The following is a 16,399-nucleotide window of genomic DNA, read 5'->3' as shown; positions in this document are numbered from 1 at the left end:
GCTTGTTTGTTCTTTAATTTTCTACTGCATGGGTGGTTTGATTAAAAGTCTTAATTTGGAAACTGCTAAAGGGTTCAGGCCATGAGCAGTGTGTTGGAAATTATGGCTAATGGGTGAATGAGAAAATGGCTCACGAGCTAATGACTCTTGATTTTCTTGGTGGTTACAAGAAATGAATGAATTGCATTCATGAATAATCAAATACCATTAACACATATATTGAATATATGTGAGTTATTCCCCATAAAAGGAGAATAAGAAGAGTCATATAACGGATGGAACCCGTAGTCTATAAAAGGAGCACACGGCAAAAAGGAAAAGAAAAAGAGTCTCATGCCATTTGCTTCATGTAGCCGTTCTCAAAAGTGTTCACGCTTCTCTTCGAGTTCGCTGAAGCGTTGCTGTTTGTGCTGCTGCTTCGCTTGTTGCCGTTTTACCCTGGGAAACGATTGTCCACGTGACCTCAAGCATCCAGAAGGGGACAATTCTGTTTCAAGGGGTTTGTGTCTAACACAGAACTCGGCTTTCTCGTATCTTTCGGTTTCGCCTTGCTTTGGTTTGAATTTCCAAGTTCTTACACTAGTGAAATTCATTTAATTTTATAGCATTTTATTTGTCCGAATTGCTATTTGAATTATCGTTCAATTTTGTGACTTATTAAGGCTAATTAAATTTACGTTTTACACAGTGTAATTCCCAATCACAACCCTCCTCACACTTGTATTTACACTTAATCTTCTCATCCCTAGTGATTTTGATTGGCTTGCCAGTAACAATGATATAATCCTTCAGAGCTTTTTTGAATGTTTTCAGAGGAGGGGGCAACATATTTAACTCCGCACCTTCCCATACTCACTCTTCATATTGAATGCAAGAGGATTCTCATCTTCATCATCATCACCACTTCCCTTAAGACTTGAAAACTCTTTAGAATGCCATTTATCTTCTTGTTTAAATTCAACAACTCTTGCTTCTTGTCTTGCCTTCCTATTTGCTCAGCATTCTAAAGATTGCTGGCTTTATAAACCCTCCATTTTGGTTTTATTTTCCATGATGTTACCTCTCTACATTCTACTTCATCTAATTGTTCAGCAAACATAGCATGTTCACCACCCTTAGTTGGAAGTGCAACGCCTTTCTCAATGTTACCTTCATCATCACTACCATGACCACTTGGACTATAAGCAGAATCAAAGTCTCCCTCATCATTTGAAGCAGAGCCTCCTTCATCATTTGAATCTGAGTAGCTCTCATCTCTCTCTCATCTAACATGCTCACCAACTTCTTGCAACTCTATGTTTGGAGCTTTCCAATGAACTTGTTCAAACTCAACTTGTTCCAACTTTTTCTTTCCTTTAGATTGAACTACAACCTCCCTCTTGCCATCATTTTCATCTTCTATGTCATTGACAAAATAAAATTCAATCTCTCTAACATTTGCCACACAAATGTAAAGCCTATGAAAATCTTCATCAATTTCAAGTTCTCTTAAGACCATTGTCCAAATCAAATCCATGAATCTTTCAGCACACCCCCTTGTATGATGCATAACCAAGATTCTTATATAACTTAATAGCAGGCACTGAAACATTGTCAATACTAATATTCTCCCATACATGTATTTTCCCTCCAGCGTACTCTATTTTGGGCATAACCATAAATTGACCACCATGGTGAAGTATCAACTTATACAAGTCATCCATACCTACAATAAACAATTACAAAGAAAAAAAAATTAATCAAATGAATAAATAACTAAAATGGCCCATAACTACTTTCTATGCCTACCAGTAAACTCTTGCCGATCAACACTCAGGACCACAACCACAATGTAACGAAGGCAGGAGACCACAGTCATGAAAAGCATCAAATGATAATAAGAAAAGCAAAAAACAATAGCCAAGGTAGGGGATCACAACTGTGCGCATAAAGGGAACCACAATCTGGACAAAAAAAAAATTGTCCATACCTCCTCCCAAATGCTTTACGCACGAACTTCCTTCACGCCCTTTACTTATCAAAAACCCAAAACCTCATAGCTTCGCAAAGCACAACCTCGATTTGTCACTCCAGATTGACCAAATTAGAGGGAGAATTTAGGGTTAGGGGAAGAGATGATCTGAGCACTTCTACAGTCAATCAATTTCGTTTTGTGGCTCGAGAATGTTAAATTGACGCCGTCTTCGCTTGTAAAACAACGTCGTCTTTGGCTCATTGTGGTGCGAGAATCGAACCACGGCGTTTTGTACCCTCTTGGAACGACGTCATCTTTTGGTCAATTAGAGGAAACTCCAGTTATCTCACGCCATTAAACCCAGATGCTCAATTCCATCTAAGAAACTTAACTATGGGTCAATTTGATAGACCGAATAGAAGTTCATGTATTAGATCGAAGGCAAAAATTATCATGTATCATATCAGATGTTTTGGACAACTTCGTGGATCAAATTGATAGTTATAGATATAGGTATAGATATCGTATTATATCGGAAATCTATGATCCCTGCCAGCGTGAGTGGCTTCTTCTCCATATATAGATGTGAATCAAATATGCGAAGGAACAGTGAAACCTTAGTCAGGTCGGAGACGAAGTTCTTTCCTTTAACCCGGTGAAAGATATTGTATTCTCGCTTTTCCCCTTCATCAAGTAATTCAATTTTCCAGAACAGTCTCCTCTCTTCCTCTTCATCTTCTTCCCCCACCACCTCAAAATCCTCGATTTACGGCCTCAACAGCCCAACAAGACCGAACCCACAAACCCTTTTGAGGATGATGCTCAGAATTCGCTCCAGGGACGGCCTCGAACGGCTGAGAGTCGACGACCCCAATGCCACGATCGGCCACCTGAAAACCCTAATCCAGTCCCAGCTCCGAATCCCGATTGCCCATCAAACCCTCTCCATGAATCAGAACCTCCTGCTCGCCAAAACCCCCTCCGACCTCTCCAGCTTCACTGACATGGCCGACCCCAGCATCCCTCTCTCCGTCCTCAACATCTCCCATGGCTCCTTCGTCTATGTCTACTATGATGGGATCGAGCGGTCTGTCGCCGGCCCCGCCTTCCACCCGGCAGGCTCCTTCGGCCGGAAGATGACTATGGATGACTTGATCGCAAAGCAGATGCGGGTCACCAGGCAGGAGAACCCTCACTGCGAGCTCGTGTCATTCGATCGGGACTGCGCCAATATGTTCCAGTACTACGTGAACGAGACCCTCGCTTTCGCGGTGAAGAGAGGGGGTTCATGTATGGGACCGTGTCCGAGGTTGGGAAGGTCGAGGTGGACTTCATCTACGAGCTGCCGCAGCAGGGGAGTGAGGAGAATTTGGTGTTCTTCAGGGACCCGGAGGAGGAAAAGCTGGTGGAGGCGATCGCCCTCGGGCTCGGGATGAGGAGGGTAGGGTTTATCTTCTCTCAGACGGTGAGTCAGGACAAGAAAGATTACACCTTGTCGAACAGAGAACTCCTGCAGGCGGTCGAATTTCATGCTGAGAGTGGGCTGAAGGAGTGGGTGACGGCTGTTGTGAAGCTGGAGGTGAACGAGGATGGTGCGGCCGACGTCCACTTCGAGGCCTTCCAGATGAGCGATGTGTGCGTTAGGCTGTGGAAGGAAGGGTGGTTCGAGACCGAGATTGGCGAGGAGGGTGCAGACCCTAAGATCTCAAGGATGAAGAAGGATGTGGTGGTTGGTGTAAAGGATACTAGGGAGGTTGACAATGATTTCTTCTTGGTGGTTGTGAAGATCTTCGACCATCAGGTGCGTTTGATTTTGCTTGCATCTTTCGATTTTTTATGACCTGCATTATTTGTTTCTTCTTGGGCTCCTAGTGTTTTTAGTGGCCTGCTTGGTTGAATGCAATAACAAAGGAACACAAAGGAATAGCTTCTATATTGGTAATCCTTCTACCGCAACCAGGTGGAAGATTGTGTTTTCTTGTAGTCTCGGTATGTTGGTGGACGTTCAATGATGGAAGTTTCTGCTTAGATGTGGTGCTAATGGTGCTAGGTTAGGATAGTATATGGGGTGGTTATTTACTTGAAACTTAGGAAACAGAACAAATCTAAACTCGGGCACAATAGGCAGAAAGGTCCACAAACCAAAACGCTATGAGAGAACTGTTGATATTACTTATCCATGAACATGAGGGTGGATAGTATCAGAAATCACATTGGTTTTGGACTTTTTCATTCACGTGCGTCACATTTTTTCGTGCCCGGAATCTGGTGTTTCTGTGCATCTTGATAGTGGCCTGCTTTTAGTACATGTTTCTATCCTTAATAGGGATCGAACCTTTGGCAAGCAAATTTCAACTGAGTATTGACTACTTGAAGTTTTGACCTTGTTAATTTAGTGAATTTCGTTTCAAAATTGCAACTTTCTAGCAGTAACTCACTTCAGTTTTCATACCTACCTGCGTATGCTTCATATTCTCATATAGTGATATCTTATCCTGGTATAAACTCATCCTTGATTAGGTGTAAAAGGGAACTGAATGGATAAGCTTTTATTGAATAGCAGTGTCTCCTCTCGGATATTCTGATATTGAGCAGTTCATTTCTTTTGGTTCTTTTTTCAGCCTTGTTTTGCTTTGCTAATTTCCCTGGGCTTATTTTTTATTCTACTGTTGTCCTAATTTTTTCCTTCTCATCCACAAACTATGATGTGATTTTCTAACAAATGTATTCAATGCAAAACAAAGTATCGTTCTTTTCCCAGAGATCAGTGGATGCTCTTCTGATGTCTTCAGTTCTGCATATTGAATTTCAAGTAACATGCTGGTCCATGTCTGAATGCTTCCATTGTTTGTTGTATTGGATGCATAATTCACCCTATGGATCTTTAGGGCTGGTGAATTCCACTGGTTTTTCGATTACTCAGCTGTCTTTGGAACAACTTAGATCGTATACAAGTCAAAGTTGTTTTTGTTGCTTTGTCATGAGCTCTTTTTCCTTCTTAATCGATGATCCTTTTTCTTCTTAAAGCCTCTTGTACATTTCTTTATACAGTATAACAATATAACAGTGTTGGTCTGAATTCAAATTATGATGCAGGGTCCACTCTCGACAGCCTTTCCCATAGAGAACCGCAATGTTCCGGTCACAACCAAGGCCCTGCAGAACCACCTTGACCGAACAAAGAACCTACCTTTTGTCAAGCGGATTTCTGATTTCCATCTACTGCTGCTACTGGCGCGGTTCTTGGACATCAATGCTGATGTCCCAGCTTTAGCAGCGTGTGTGAGCAAACAGGAACCCGTTCCCGATGGCTACAAGCTACTAATCGAGTCTGTGGCAAGCAGTTCTTGAGATGTTCCGGTTGCACGTGAGATCAGTGAAAGGAAGACCATGGTCTCGATTCAATAGGTCAGTTGAAGTATAATATCTATTTGCCCTTTTATCTGACGACTGTCATGACCCGGATGCGAGAGGGAGAGATTTATAAAGTTGTCCTCGGAGAGTTGTTTTAAGTCACTGAATAGGGCTCACAGGCTATGGATGTTTCCTCTACTTGTATACACAGTACAGATCCTGCATGGGAATAATTAGCTCGTTCTCGTTTCTTAACTGAATTCAAGTGAAGCTTTGAGATTATTTGCTTCTTTATTACCATCTCATGGTTATCAGAATGTGAAAAAGATCGGAGTCTTTGCTTGTAGTTCTATGATAAAATTCGCTCACGGATAGACAATATCCAAAATTTTAATGGGTAGGGGTCCTTGAGTTGCGTAATGCGAACAGGGTGGATGGGATTCAGAGTTTAGCTGGCTTGTTCGAATTGATAGTTTACAATCATACAAAAAATTCACATGCCGCTCAACAGATTGTTCTGAAATGAGATTTCTTACAATCATACATATATTGACAATGCTGCTCAACAGACTCTTCTGAAATGAGATTTCTATCAAAAGATGCGTCGATCTTGAACATACCCGACCTTGATTCTTGTGAAACAAACTCCCTCTAAGAACGATGAACATGCACGTGAGGCCTCATACAAAATTGTCTAGTCTTCTTGAATGAATCTTTGATAACAGGTCCGATGTAAGTAAAATTGAGCAGCTACTATTGCTTTGTATGTAAAGATCAGTCTTGAAAGATGATAGAAATCAGAAATCTTTTACATTTCTTAGCAGAAGCCGAGCCCAAATACTGTAAACAACCAAATGTAACACGACAAAGAGGATGAATTCATCAGGAAGAAGTCCTGTGATCCTTGCATCCTCCTTGAAAGTAGCAAAATTTGTGTTAATTAATAAAGAAACCGCTGCCTTGCCCGAACAAAACTTGGAACTTAGTATTCCTTTCCCCCTCTTATAATCTTCTCCCTGCCATTTTGAGTAAAGGAGAGATTATGCCCTGAATCTCCTGCAGCTCCTGTTGTATCCGAATCTCCTCCTCGACCGCGCTCTTAAGGTTCCTAATAAGCCCCTTCAACTCATTCGACCCCCTAATATCCTCAGCCCTGATGTCGACGATCTTCTTTGCCAAACCCATCAACAAGCTCGAGTACCTAGGGACTGTGGAGTACTTCTGCAGGAATCTCAGAAGCGGGCCTAATTCCTCCGATTCCAAGTTCGATATGCATTTGAGCAACTTCCTCCGGGCCACCAACTCCTCCATGACTGCCACCACATTCTCGGGATTATTCCTGCCCAGGACTGAGACTAGAGCCTCTTTGTGCCTGAACTTCTTCAGCAACCTATCGTGCTCGGCCAGTTTCACCTTTTTCGGCTTCATCACCAAGAAATCCCCCTCGGATGGTTTCTCGCTCTGGCCTCTGCGGAAGTACCTGTAGAAGGATGGCCTCAGAGCCCGCTTCAGGGGCTCGTCCGAGATGCTCTGGAAGCCCGGTAACCCGCCCAAGGCAATCTCTTCTGCAGCTTCTTTCCCCTTTCTCTTCCCGGCATATATTATGCCATTTGACGTCCCGATAACCTGAACTTTGCAACTAGGGGAGAACCCAACAGACAACAATGGTGCCGGGTGCCTCATCGAGTGAGTGACCTTAAAGTTGGTGTAGTCGAAGACTTTCATGTAGCCATCTAAGCCCACACTCAAGATCCGGTTCTGCATTGATTCATCATCAATTTCCATCCCAATTCGTCCCACGCAGATTGAAGTTACAGTCTTGTTGTGGCTCTCCATCGAGTAGACCAGCTTCCCCCCTCCAATCAAGTCCCAGACTTTAACACTGTTCCCTCCAGCGCTAGCCACCAAGCCGCCCGAGGGCAAGAACAGGACATCCTCAACAGGCTTCCCGTGATTCATCTCCATTACTGCTCGATTCTCGTCACCAACCCGAACATCCCACAACTTCACTACATGATCATACGACCCGGTAACGAAAGAATCAAAATTCACCGGGGAGCAATCCCCACACCTCACGTAATCCTTATGCCCTTTGAGGTTCAAGATCACATTTTCGCCGGCGACGTCCCAGTACTTGACCAGCCCGTCGTCACCACCCGAGATCACGTGGAGCTTATCAAGAACCGGGTACTTCACGAACCGGACCGGCCTCGTGTGGGACCGAAGCTTCCTCAGCGGGGTCCGGGTCTTGACATCAAAGACCTGGATAAGGCCCGAGAGGTCGGACGCAGCGATGAGCGACCCGTCGGAGCGGAAAGAGGTGGAGGACACGACGTCGCTGAAGGAGGTGATGGTGTGTGTCGCGGCCAGCGTTTGGGGGGAGAAGAGGGACAGCGAAGCGGAGTGGGCGGCGGCGAAGCGGTGGGGTGCGGCCGGCGAAAAGGCGAGGGAAGGGACGGAGGAGATAAGATTGGGGATCTCATGGTTCTTGAAGGAGGACCAGTACTTCGATTCCGGCGTCTTTGATGGAGTTTTCGGCCTCGGCTTCAGCTTCGGTTTCAGTGGGTAGGTCTTGGAGACATGGATTTCCTCCATGGCAGCCATGCTTCGTGCTTCGGTTCAGGGTTTTTAGGGTTTTGCAGGCGCTCCTCCCTCTGTGTGCGAGCTTGATTAGGGTTTTAGGTTTCGGCTGCAACGCCTTCTGTCCTTCCTCTTGACTAGGCAGCGGGGAAGAAGAAGACCATTTTGGACTTCAACTTTTTATATTTTCAATGACACCCCATATTTCCTCTAGTCATTACATTTGCACCCCTAGTCTAAATTATTACAATTTGCCAATTCAAAACCAACATGAACTTGAAGTTTCGTTTGCAACTCTGAGAACTTCAACTTCTTCATAGTGGCTCCGATCCATGCCTCATTTCACAGGGAACCTCAAAGTGATTATGTTTCATTGTATTCCATCCATATAAGCCAAGTTCACTAATCTGTTTTAAGTCTAAATGGTCTTTTTATTTTCCTTTTATTATGTACAGATCATAACAGAATATGTCTTATTGAAATAATTATACTAACAACATAAGCTCATAGCTAGTAGTCTTGCACGATAAAAGTATCTTCTCTATTCAAAATTAAAAGTTTTTTTAAAATTATTTTCTAAGAAACTTAGAAATTTTTCGACCATTCAACTATTTATAAAGTATACTTTAAATATATGTTAAAGCGAATTATAATACTTAAATTAAATGAACTGCATAACTTTTTTATAAATCTGTTGAAAACCTTGAGAATCGAGCGAATTTCGGTCATCATCACGTTAAAATGAAGTGGCAATCTCAGTAGCGGTATCGTCTATTAGAAAGTAGCGGAGCACGTGATGACTGTCTTCCTTCTGGCCTTATTGGAGAATATTATCAAAAGTTTGAGGAGCAAAACCGAGGAAAAAAAACTTCGGGGGTAATTTAGGTAATGTGTAATGACTCCATGGCAGAATTGAAATTAATAACAATAATTAATTATTAAATAGTAAATACAATTACTTTTGCTGCCGGAAAAAGAAAAAAATAATTTGGCGGGATAATTTTTCCCCCAATTTCCCACCGCTCTTTCTCCCACCGGAAAAATTAGGGCAAAGAAGCATTTCCCTCTCCCAAGCTCTGAAGTCAGATCAAAGCTTCTTCACTCGAGCTTTCGTCCATGGAGGAAGCTGAAACTTCGACTCGCCGCTCTGTTAGTTCAATCCCTACAATCTCTATCTCTCTCTTTCTCATGTTTGACATTTTGTGTATCCGCCGAAGTTCGGCGTTTCACTTGTTGAATTTGGGCTGCGCTTTGTCGAGCAGAAGAGGAGTAGGGCTCAGGCTCTGGCGGCTGAGAGCGGAGAGCAGCTCGACGGAGCCAACGATGCGGCAGATCGTAGCCCCGAGCGCGAGGGCTCTCCTGACGACTTCCTGGAGCTGCGGCCTCAACCGAAGCGAAGTCGAACTACAGAAGCCTCCGCGCGACTGGCCGAGCAAAGCTTGATAGGTGATTCATCTGAATTGTCTCCTTGTTTGTTCTTATTCTCCTTTTTCTTGGTTTTGCTTGAAGAAATTGTTCTTGTTGCCAAGCACTTACTCGGTAACCAACTAATATCGATTTCAGTGGTAAGGCATTAACTGTATAATCTCTTGGTTGTTCTGTTTATTGAATTTCAATGCTGCATCCTGCTTTGTGTAAATGGCTGTGTGTTGCCCAGTGAACCGTAGAATCCTGATATCATTCATTTCTATGTGCCGTCGTAATTGCCGTTATTATTGCGTGTTGCCAATGAATTGCAGAGTATCTTTTATTTTTATTTGGTGTGATTATCGCGCGTTGCCCAGCGAACTGCAGAATTCTCAGATCTTTCATTTTTGTATGCCGTAATTATTGCCAAGAAAAGTGCTTCTATGCTGTTTCTTCAATCTTTCGCATATCTCCAGTTTAGGTTTGTTAATTAATGTATTTGACACACTTACATATGTTTCTGCAGAGGTTATAAAAGGAAATGGCAGGCTTATACCTCAAGCTGTCAAGCTTTGGGTTGAGCGTTATGAAAAGGATCCAAAACCTGCAATGGTTGAGCTTTTGACCGTGCTGTTTGTGGTAATATTATTCTCTTTCCTCTTATTTTGGAAATTGGCACTCATTCATTGTTGTAGATAACTACTGTAGAAGGGCACCTGGAATTGGTTTTATGGTCTGAAATCTATATAAATGACAGCCTCCTTAATCAGATCTTTGTTTAGTTACACTGAGAGGTGGCTTCTAAAAATACAGATCCGCTAAAGTCTAGAAGGTTCAATTTTACTTTATATGCTTGTTATTTCAGGACGCAAGATCCTAATTAACTGGCAATCTGCAGGCTTGTGGAGCAAAATACTACATTAAAGAAGAGGATCTTGATGAAACTGATGTTGATGACGTAGTGGTTGCTCTTGTCTCTCTAGCTAAACAGGTATGCTGGACTTCCTCTTCTTACCGTTCTATCTTTTTAATCTAATATCTTTTATGATACTTATCAAATGCTTCCCACTGAAATTTGGCTCCGATATTTTAGGGGGAAGTTGAGGATTACCAAAATTCGAAAAAGAAGGAGTTTAAGAACTTTAAGGATAATCTGCTGGCATTTTGGGAAAATTTGGTAATAGAGTGTCAGAATGGGCCTCTATTTGATCAGGTCTTGTTTGATAAGTGCGTGGACTACATCATTGCCCTGTCATGGTTAGTGCTCAACCCATGTAAATTCTCAGTCACGATAAATGTGTTACTGGGTACTCAGTCGGAATCTGCTTGATTTCCATTTTGAACAGCACTCCTCCCAGAGTTTACCGTCAAGTATCCTCGGTTATGGGTCTACAGCTCGTCTCATCTTTTATAAGAGTTGCCAAAGCACTTGGTTCACAACGGGAAACTACTCAAAGGCAGTTAAATGCAGAAAAGAAAAAAAGAGCTGATGGGCCTCGTCTGGAGTCACTAACTAAAAGATTAACCAGCACACATGAAAAGATAACAGTGATAGAGGAGATGATGCGCAAAATATTTACTGGGTAGGAATCTTGGCTGAATGAATCTCTTGTTTCCACCAAACAGACTGTCATTATGCTAATCTAGTCTTGCTTTGTCTTGAAGGTTATTTGTGCATCGATATCGAGACATAGATCCTAACATCCGGATGTCTTGCATTGAGTCACTCGGTGTATGGATTTTGTCATATCCATCGTTATTCTTGCAGGATCTTTACTTGAAGTATCTTGGCTGGACACTGAATGACAAAGTGAGAAGAAACTTAACAATCAGTTGCAATCTGGTCTTAGAATACAGAATACTGCTTATTACAACATTATACTTTTCTCTCTAATTGCACCTGTAGAATGCTGGTGTCAGGAAAGCGTCTGTCATTGCGTTGCAAAATCTTTATGAGGTGGATGATAATGTACCGAGTCTGGGACTTTTTACTGAAAGATTCTCCAATCGAATGATTGAGCTTGCTGATGACATTGATATATCGGTGGCTGTATGTGCCATAGGCCTTGTAAAACAGCTTCTGCGGTGAGTAGGTGTATAGGCTTTTCCTTTGGTTTTGTTTGCTGTAATGATTATATCCGTCTTTCCACTATTGTTCTAAAGTTTTCTCCATGGACTGCTCTTTGTAGGCATCAGCTGCTTCCTGACGATGACTTGGGTCCCCTATATGATTTACTTATAGATGATCCACCAGATATAAGGCATGCTATAGGAGGGTTAGTTTATGATCATCTGATTGCTCAAAAATTAACAGCACCGACGGCTCCAAAGGTTATGCCCTCTCTTCTGGTTATGTGCATGCTCATGAAGGTGCTATGAATTCAAACTCCTATTGGAACTAATGACATTATTTTTCAGGCAGTGATGGCAGTAACTCTGAGGTCCATCTTGGAAGAATGTTGCAGATACTAAGGGAGTTTTCAGCTGATCCGGTGTTAAGTATGTATGTCATTGATGATGTTTGGGAATACATGAAGGCTATGAAGGTTTAGTATTTTATCTGCCCACTTTGCATCAAGTTGACTTGGTTTATTTTCTTTTTTCAACTATGCTATATTCAAAATTAAAAGAGGTGTTTCTTTTTTACTAGTAATATAGCTGTTTTTGAGTAAAAAAGAAAAGATCGGATTATTTTGTTAGTTTCCTCTGATGTTAGGTGTCTATAGCTAAAAATTATCGGTAGGACTAACTTCATAGTATGACTTTTTACTTTTCCTTTCTCTCTCTCTCTCTCTCTCTCTCTTCATGATTTACAATGTAACACATTCTGATGCTATCAGTTGCTTTTTGACAGTTAGACAGGCGCGTCGTGGAAATTTTAATTGTGTTGCGTTATCTCTTTTATTATCCAAATACTTGTCATATCACACTAAAGCTCTGTGATCATGACATAACTCCTGTAAACAAATCTATCAAACAAGGAAGAAAGTTTTCTTATGGAAACTTCTTTGAGTGTATTATCAGTTGATTGAGGTAGCATACCATATTTGTCCTGTAGGATTGGAAATGTATAATCTCCATGCTGTTGGATGAGAATCCGAGGGTAGAATTGACTGATGAAGATGCAACAAACTTAGTACGGCTTCTTTGTGCATCTGTCAAGAAGGCTGTGGGAGAGAGGATTGTTCCTGCATCTGATAATCGAAAGCAGTATTATAATAAAGCTCAAAAGGTCTGTTATATGTGAACCCTCTTTTACTCCCATGCTGAAAATTAGATTGCCTTTCTGTATTGTCATGTTGGCCCTTGTATGTAAATATTGTAGGAAATATTTGAAAACAACAGAAGGGACATAACTGTTGCCATGATGAAGAACTATCCTCAGCTTCTGCGCAAATATGTAGCAGATAAGGCAAAAGTACCATCTCTTTCTGAGGTTATTGTGTATATAAATCTGGAGCTGTATTCTCTAAAGAGGCAGGAGCAGGTGTGTCATGTTTATTTTGTCCAGTTATCTCATCACCCGTTCATATTCTGGTCTCAACACTGATGATTTTATATTTGTCATGTTTAGAATTTCAAATCTACGCTTAAGCTGTTGAAAGAAGCATTCTTTAAACATCGTAATAAGGACGCGCTCAGGTCTTGTGTGAAGGCTATCAACTTTTGTTCGGTAGAAAGTCGAGGGGAGCTGCAAGATTTTGCACGCAATCAAGTAAAGGAACTGGAGGATGAACTTATTGCGAAGACTAAATCTGCAATAAAAGTAGAGGTACATCTCTTTCACTACCTCTCTCTCAACTTTTCTATTTCCTGATAGTGGCCTTAACTGATGAGGCTGTTGTCTTTGCAGGATAGTGATGACGAGTATTCTCTTCTTGTAAATTTAAAACGGCTTTATGAGCTTCAATTATCGAGGAATGTACCTATCGGAAGCTTGTATGAGGATTTTGCCAGGGTGGTCCAAACATTCGGGGACATTGATACTGAGGTATGCAGATGGTCTCATCAAATGGGAAACTGCAATTGTATGATTAATTATACTTGTAGATTCTTTTTAAACCAAAAGAAAAAGGAAACTTGTCAATTTCAGTGTTATTTTATTTTCATTTTTAGGATGTATGTAAACTAAAAGAAAAAGGCAGCAGCTCTTCTAACATTAGAATGAGAGATCTTGCTTAGCATTTCTGTTCTGGTCTTATTATGTGATATTTCTAATTCTAAAATATGCACTCAGTATGATTTACTTTATGCTTGTCTTGTTGAGTCCGACTACAAAACAAAATTTATACTGTTCCTTCAATCACTTGCTATCTGTTGCTCATTCAGGTTATCAGTTTCTTGCTCCTCAATATGTATTTACACGTGGCATGGTCTCTGCACACCATTGTTAGTAGTGAAACTGTGTCTGCGGAATCTGTATCTATTTTGTTGTCTAGACGGAATATCTTGTTTGAGCGGCTTGAGGTCTTACTCGATGAACCTTCATTTACTGAAGGGAGAAAGCACAGTAGTCAGTTGGCCTGCAGGGTAAGCTTTCTCTGCTCTGTTATCTGATTTTATGAGTAAATGCTAAGTGGACCTCATTCTTTCATTTGCGTCTCTGGATACTGGCCTAATGAGCTGCTGTTATCCGACAGATTTGCACCATACTTGCTGAATCGTGGTTTATCTTTCGGATGAAAACTTTTTCTTCGACGAACTTGGAGACATTAGGATACTCTCCAGATCCATCTCTTTGTCAGAAGTTCTGGAAAATGTGTGAAAAGCAGCTTGATGTTTCAGGTGATATTTTTGTTCTGCCACTGACTGTTAGTGGTGTGACACATCTAGATGAGCGTGATCAAGTGAATGGATAAGATGGCCACTGATGATTCATAGGAATACTTTTGGTCTCTTATTAGTGCTGGAGTGAATACTTGCTATCTTCTTGTCTCACAAGAAAAATAGTTGGTATCTTGTTCACTAGGTTTAGGTTGAAGGGTTACTTTAAGTATCAATATTTTGTTTATGGATCTCTCAGATGTCTTCAACATGGTCATAACTGCAGACAAAGTTAACTTGGTCTGAGCTCATGTGTGTTGGTTACCAAATTCCAACATCTTTGCATTGATCCATCTTATTGGGCATAAGTAATGTTACTGATTTGTCAAAGCATATGATCCCTAGGTTTTTTGGCATCATGTGATCCCTAGTGGTTGACTCCTATTTAGTAGCAATTATAGCTTGAAGTTCCTCAATTTAGTTCTAGCTGCAATTGATTGACAACGTTAACAGGAGCTGTTAAAAGTCTTGTTCCCTTTTTCTATTTTGTTTAACCTTATTGCATATTATAAGAAAGGAGAGCAGCACTTGCCGTTCTTACCTTGTGAATGGCCAATTATAAGTGCTCCTTTATAATGCAGATGAGACAGAAGAGGAAGATGGAAACAAAGAGTACATTGAGGAGACAAATAAAGATGCTGTCATGATTGCTGCTGCAAAACTGGTCGCTAGTGACACAGTATCTAAGGTATGAATTTGATATGGATGGAAGCTTTAGTTCCTTCCTGCTTGGGTGAGTGCAAATTGGCTGAAGGAACCGTGGTACATTTTTTATCATTCCTATTTTGTACATCAGCAACTTGTATAGCCTAGATAGCTGATGGTTATTTCCTGTTTAATGCAGGAGGATCTCGGACCAGATATAATTTCTCATTATGTGATGCATGGGACCAGTGTTGCTGAGATTGTTAAGCATCTACTTACTGTTTTGAGGAAGAAGGATGATGATCTCTCCAGTGTTTTACTTGAAGCTCTGAAAAGGTAAGATACAGGGATTGGAAGCCTGGAAATTGCATTTTGTTGATTATTCTCCCATATTTATGCACATATCACGCGCCTTTATTATTCCGGGTAATCTAAGTTTTCAGTCCTCGTCTTGCTGCATTGGAATGCGCTGATAAGTTTACGATAACAATGTCATGATTCATCCTTGACTTCACAGAATTGACTATGGGAGGAGAAAGTGAAATGTATATAAACAAATGTATATCTTTCTGATTATTTGTGCGAAGAGCGATAGTTGTGATTACAGAAAAATTCCTTTCTGATAAATGCCACTTTTTTATCATTCCTTTCTGTCATAGAATGGAGCTTTTTTATCATGATATGCTTTTCACTTTGCTGAATCGACTTTATTTTTTGTGTATTGGCTAGGCCCATCTTCGGTACCTGGCAGAATTCTTGAGAGATGGTGACCAATCTCTCACTGGGAAACTATTTCAAGATTGTAAGGACCTTTCTGCTCGGCTTTCTGCAATGTTTACTGGTGCTGCCAGGAATAGACATAGATTGGAGATATTGAAAATCGTGCGGGATGGGATCGACTATGCATTTTCCGATGCTCCTAAGCAGCTTTCTTTCTTGGAATGTTCTATGCTTCATTTTGTGTCTAAGCTGCCTCCAGCTGATATCCTCGAGATGTAAGAGTTCTTTCTAAGGTGTTTCTGTTGAGATCCTATTTTTGATCCTTGGCATTGTTCTAAAAGTTTAGTGCCTTTTTCTGTTTGCTGGTGTAGCTTAAAGAATGTGCAGAAGCGAACTCAGAATGTGAACACTGACGAGGATCCCAGTGGCTGGCGTCCTTACCATACTTTTGTTGATACCCTCCATGAAAAATATTCCAAGAATGAAGGTCTTCCAGGTATAGTTTGGCTTGCTTATATGTTTTTTTAATTTTGATTGGAGTAGACATACAGGTACATATATGTCTCGTTTTGGTGGTTCGATTGGCTTCAAACTGTTTTCATCTGCTTCCAATTTATTGGAGGAGGGATAAAGGGAAAAAAAAAAAAGAAAAACTCCTTCCCTAACTTAAGCTGGAAGCCCTTTCCTCTTGTTAATTCCTCTTATCTCTAGCATAAGAGTGCAGTTGTATGTATCCAATGCATAAATAAGTTTTATGAGAATACGAATTTTCATTTATATCCGTATCTCATTTATGCCAAGTTTTTCTAGGGTAAACTGGAGGCACCTAATTTATGCATGAGCCCCAGAATAACCAAATGGCTTCCATTTTATAACGAATAAGATGTAAATATTCTGAATGCCCTCTTTCTGTTG

The 16,399-nt window shown here is 41.1% G+C and overlaps 3 protein-coding genes across 3 annotated transcripts; 2 read left to right on the top strand and 1 right to left on the bottom strand.

The window, feature by feature from the left end:
• Positions 1 to 2,528: 2,528 nt before the first annotated feature.
• Positions 2,529 to 5,602, top strand: LOC116190370 (NPL4-like protein 1). The gene is given in 3 exon segments (XM_031520055.1): positions 2,529 to 3,232; positions 3,235 to 3,755; positions 5,051 to 5,602. Coding segments are annotated over 3 exon segments (1,239 nt in total). The 5' UTR covers positions 2,529 to 2,769; the 3' UTR covers positions 5,306 to 5,602.
• Positions 5,603 to 6,041: 439 nt separating this feature from the next.
• LOC116190369 (protein SLOW WALKER 1-like) lies at positions 6,042 to 8,038 on the bottom strand. The gene has a single exon (XM_031520054.1). The coding sequence runs from the start codon at positions 7,910 to 7,912 to the stop codon at positions 6,311 to 6,313; it is 1,602 nt and encodes a 533-aa protein (XP_031375914.1). The 5' UTR covers positions 7,913 to 8,038; the 3' UTR covers positions 6,042 to 6,310.
• An 827-nt stretch (positions 8,039 to 8,865) lies between these two features.
• Positions 8,866 to 15,980, top strand: LOC116190372 (sister-chromatid cohesion protein 3-like; the record flags this gene model as incomplete). The annotated part of the gene is given in 21 exon segments (XM_031520057.1): positions 8,866 to 9,037; positions 9,151 to 9,334; positions 9,822 to 9,934; positions 10,194 to 10,286; positions 10,389 to 10,552; positions 10,642 to 10,878; positions 10,961 to 11,105; positions 11,202 to 11,380; positions 11,485 to 11,600; positions 11,603 to 11,626; positions 11,714 to 11,841; positions 12,354 to 12,527; positions 12,621 to 12,782; positions 12,870 to 13,067; positions 13,149 to 13,286; positions 13,625 to 13,825; positions 13,936 to 14,080; positions 14,701 to 14,807; positions 14,964 to 15,100; positions 15,493 to 15,759; positions 15,856 to 15,980. Coding segments are annotated over 21 exon segments (3,070 nt in total), but the record flags the coding sequence as incomplete, so codon positions are not given.
• Positions 15,981 to 16,399: the final 419 nt, after the last annotated feature.

Source organism: Punica granatum, unplaced genomic scaffold (genome assembly GCF_007655135.1).
Source record: "Punica granatum isolate Tunisia-2019 unplaced genomic scaffold, ASM765513v2 Contig00427, whole genome shotgun sequence".
In the NCBI taxonomy this organism is placed as follows: Eukaryota; Viridiplantae; Streptophyta; class Magnoliopsida; order Myrtales; family Lythraceae; genus Punica; species Punica granatum.
The sequence above is the reverse complement of the archived record's forward strand: the minus strand, read 5'-3'. Positions and strand labels throughout refer to the sequence as shown.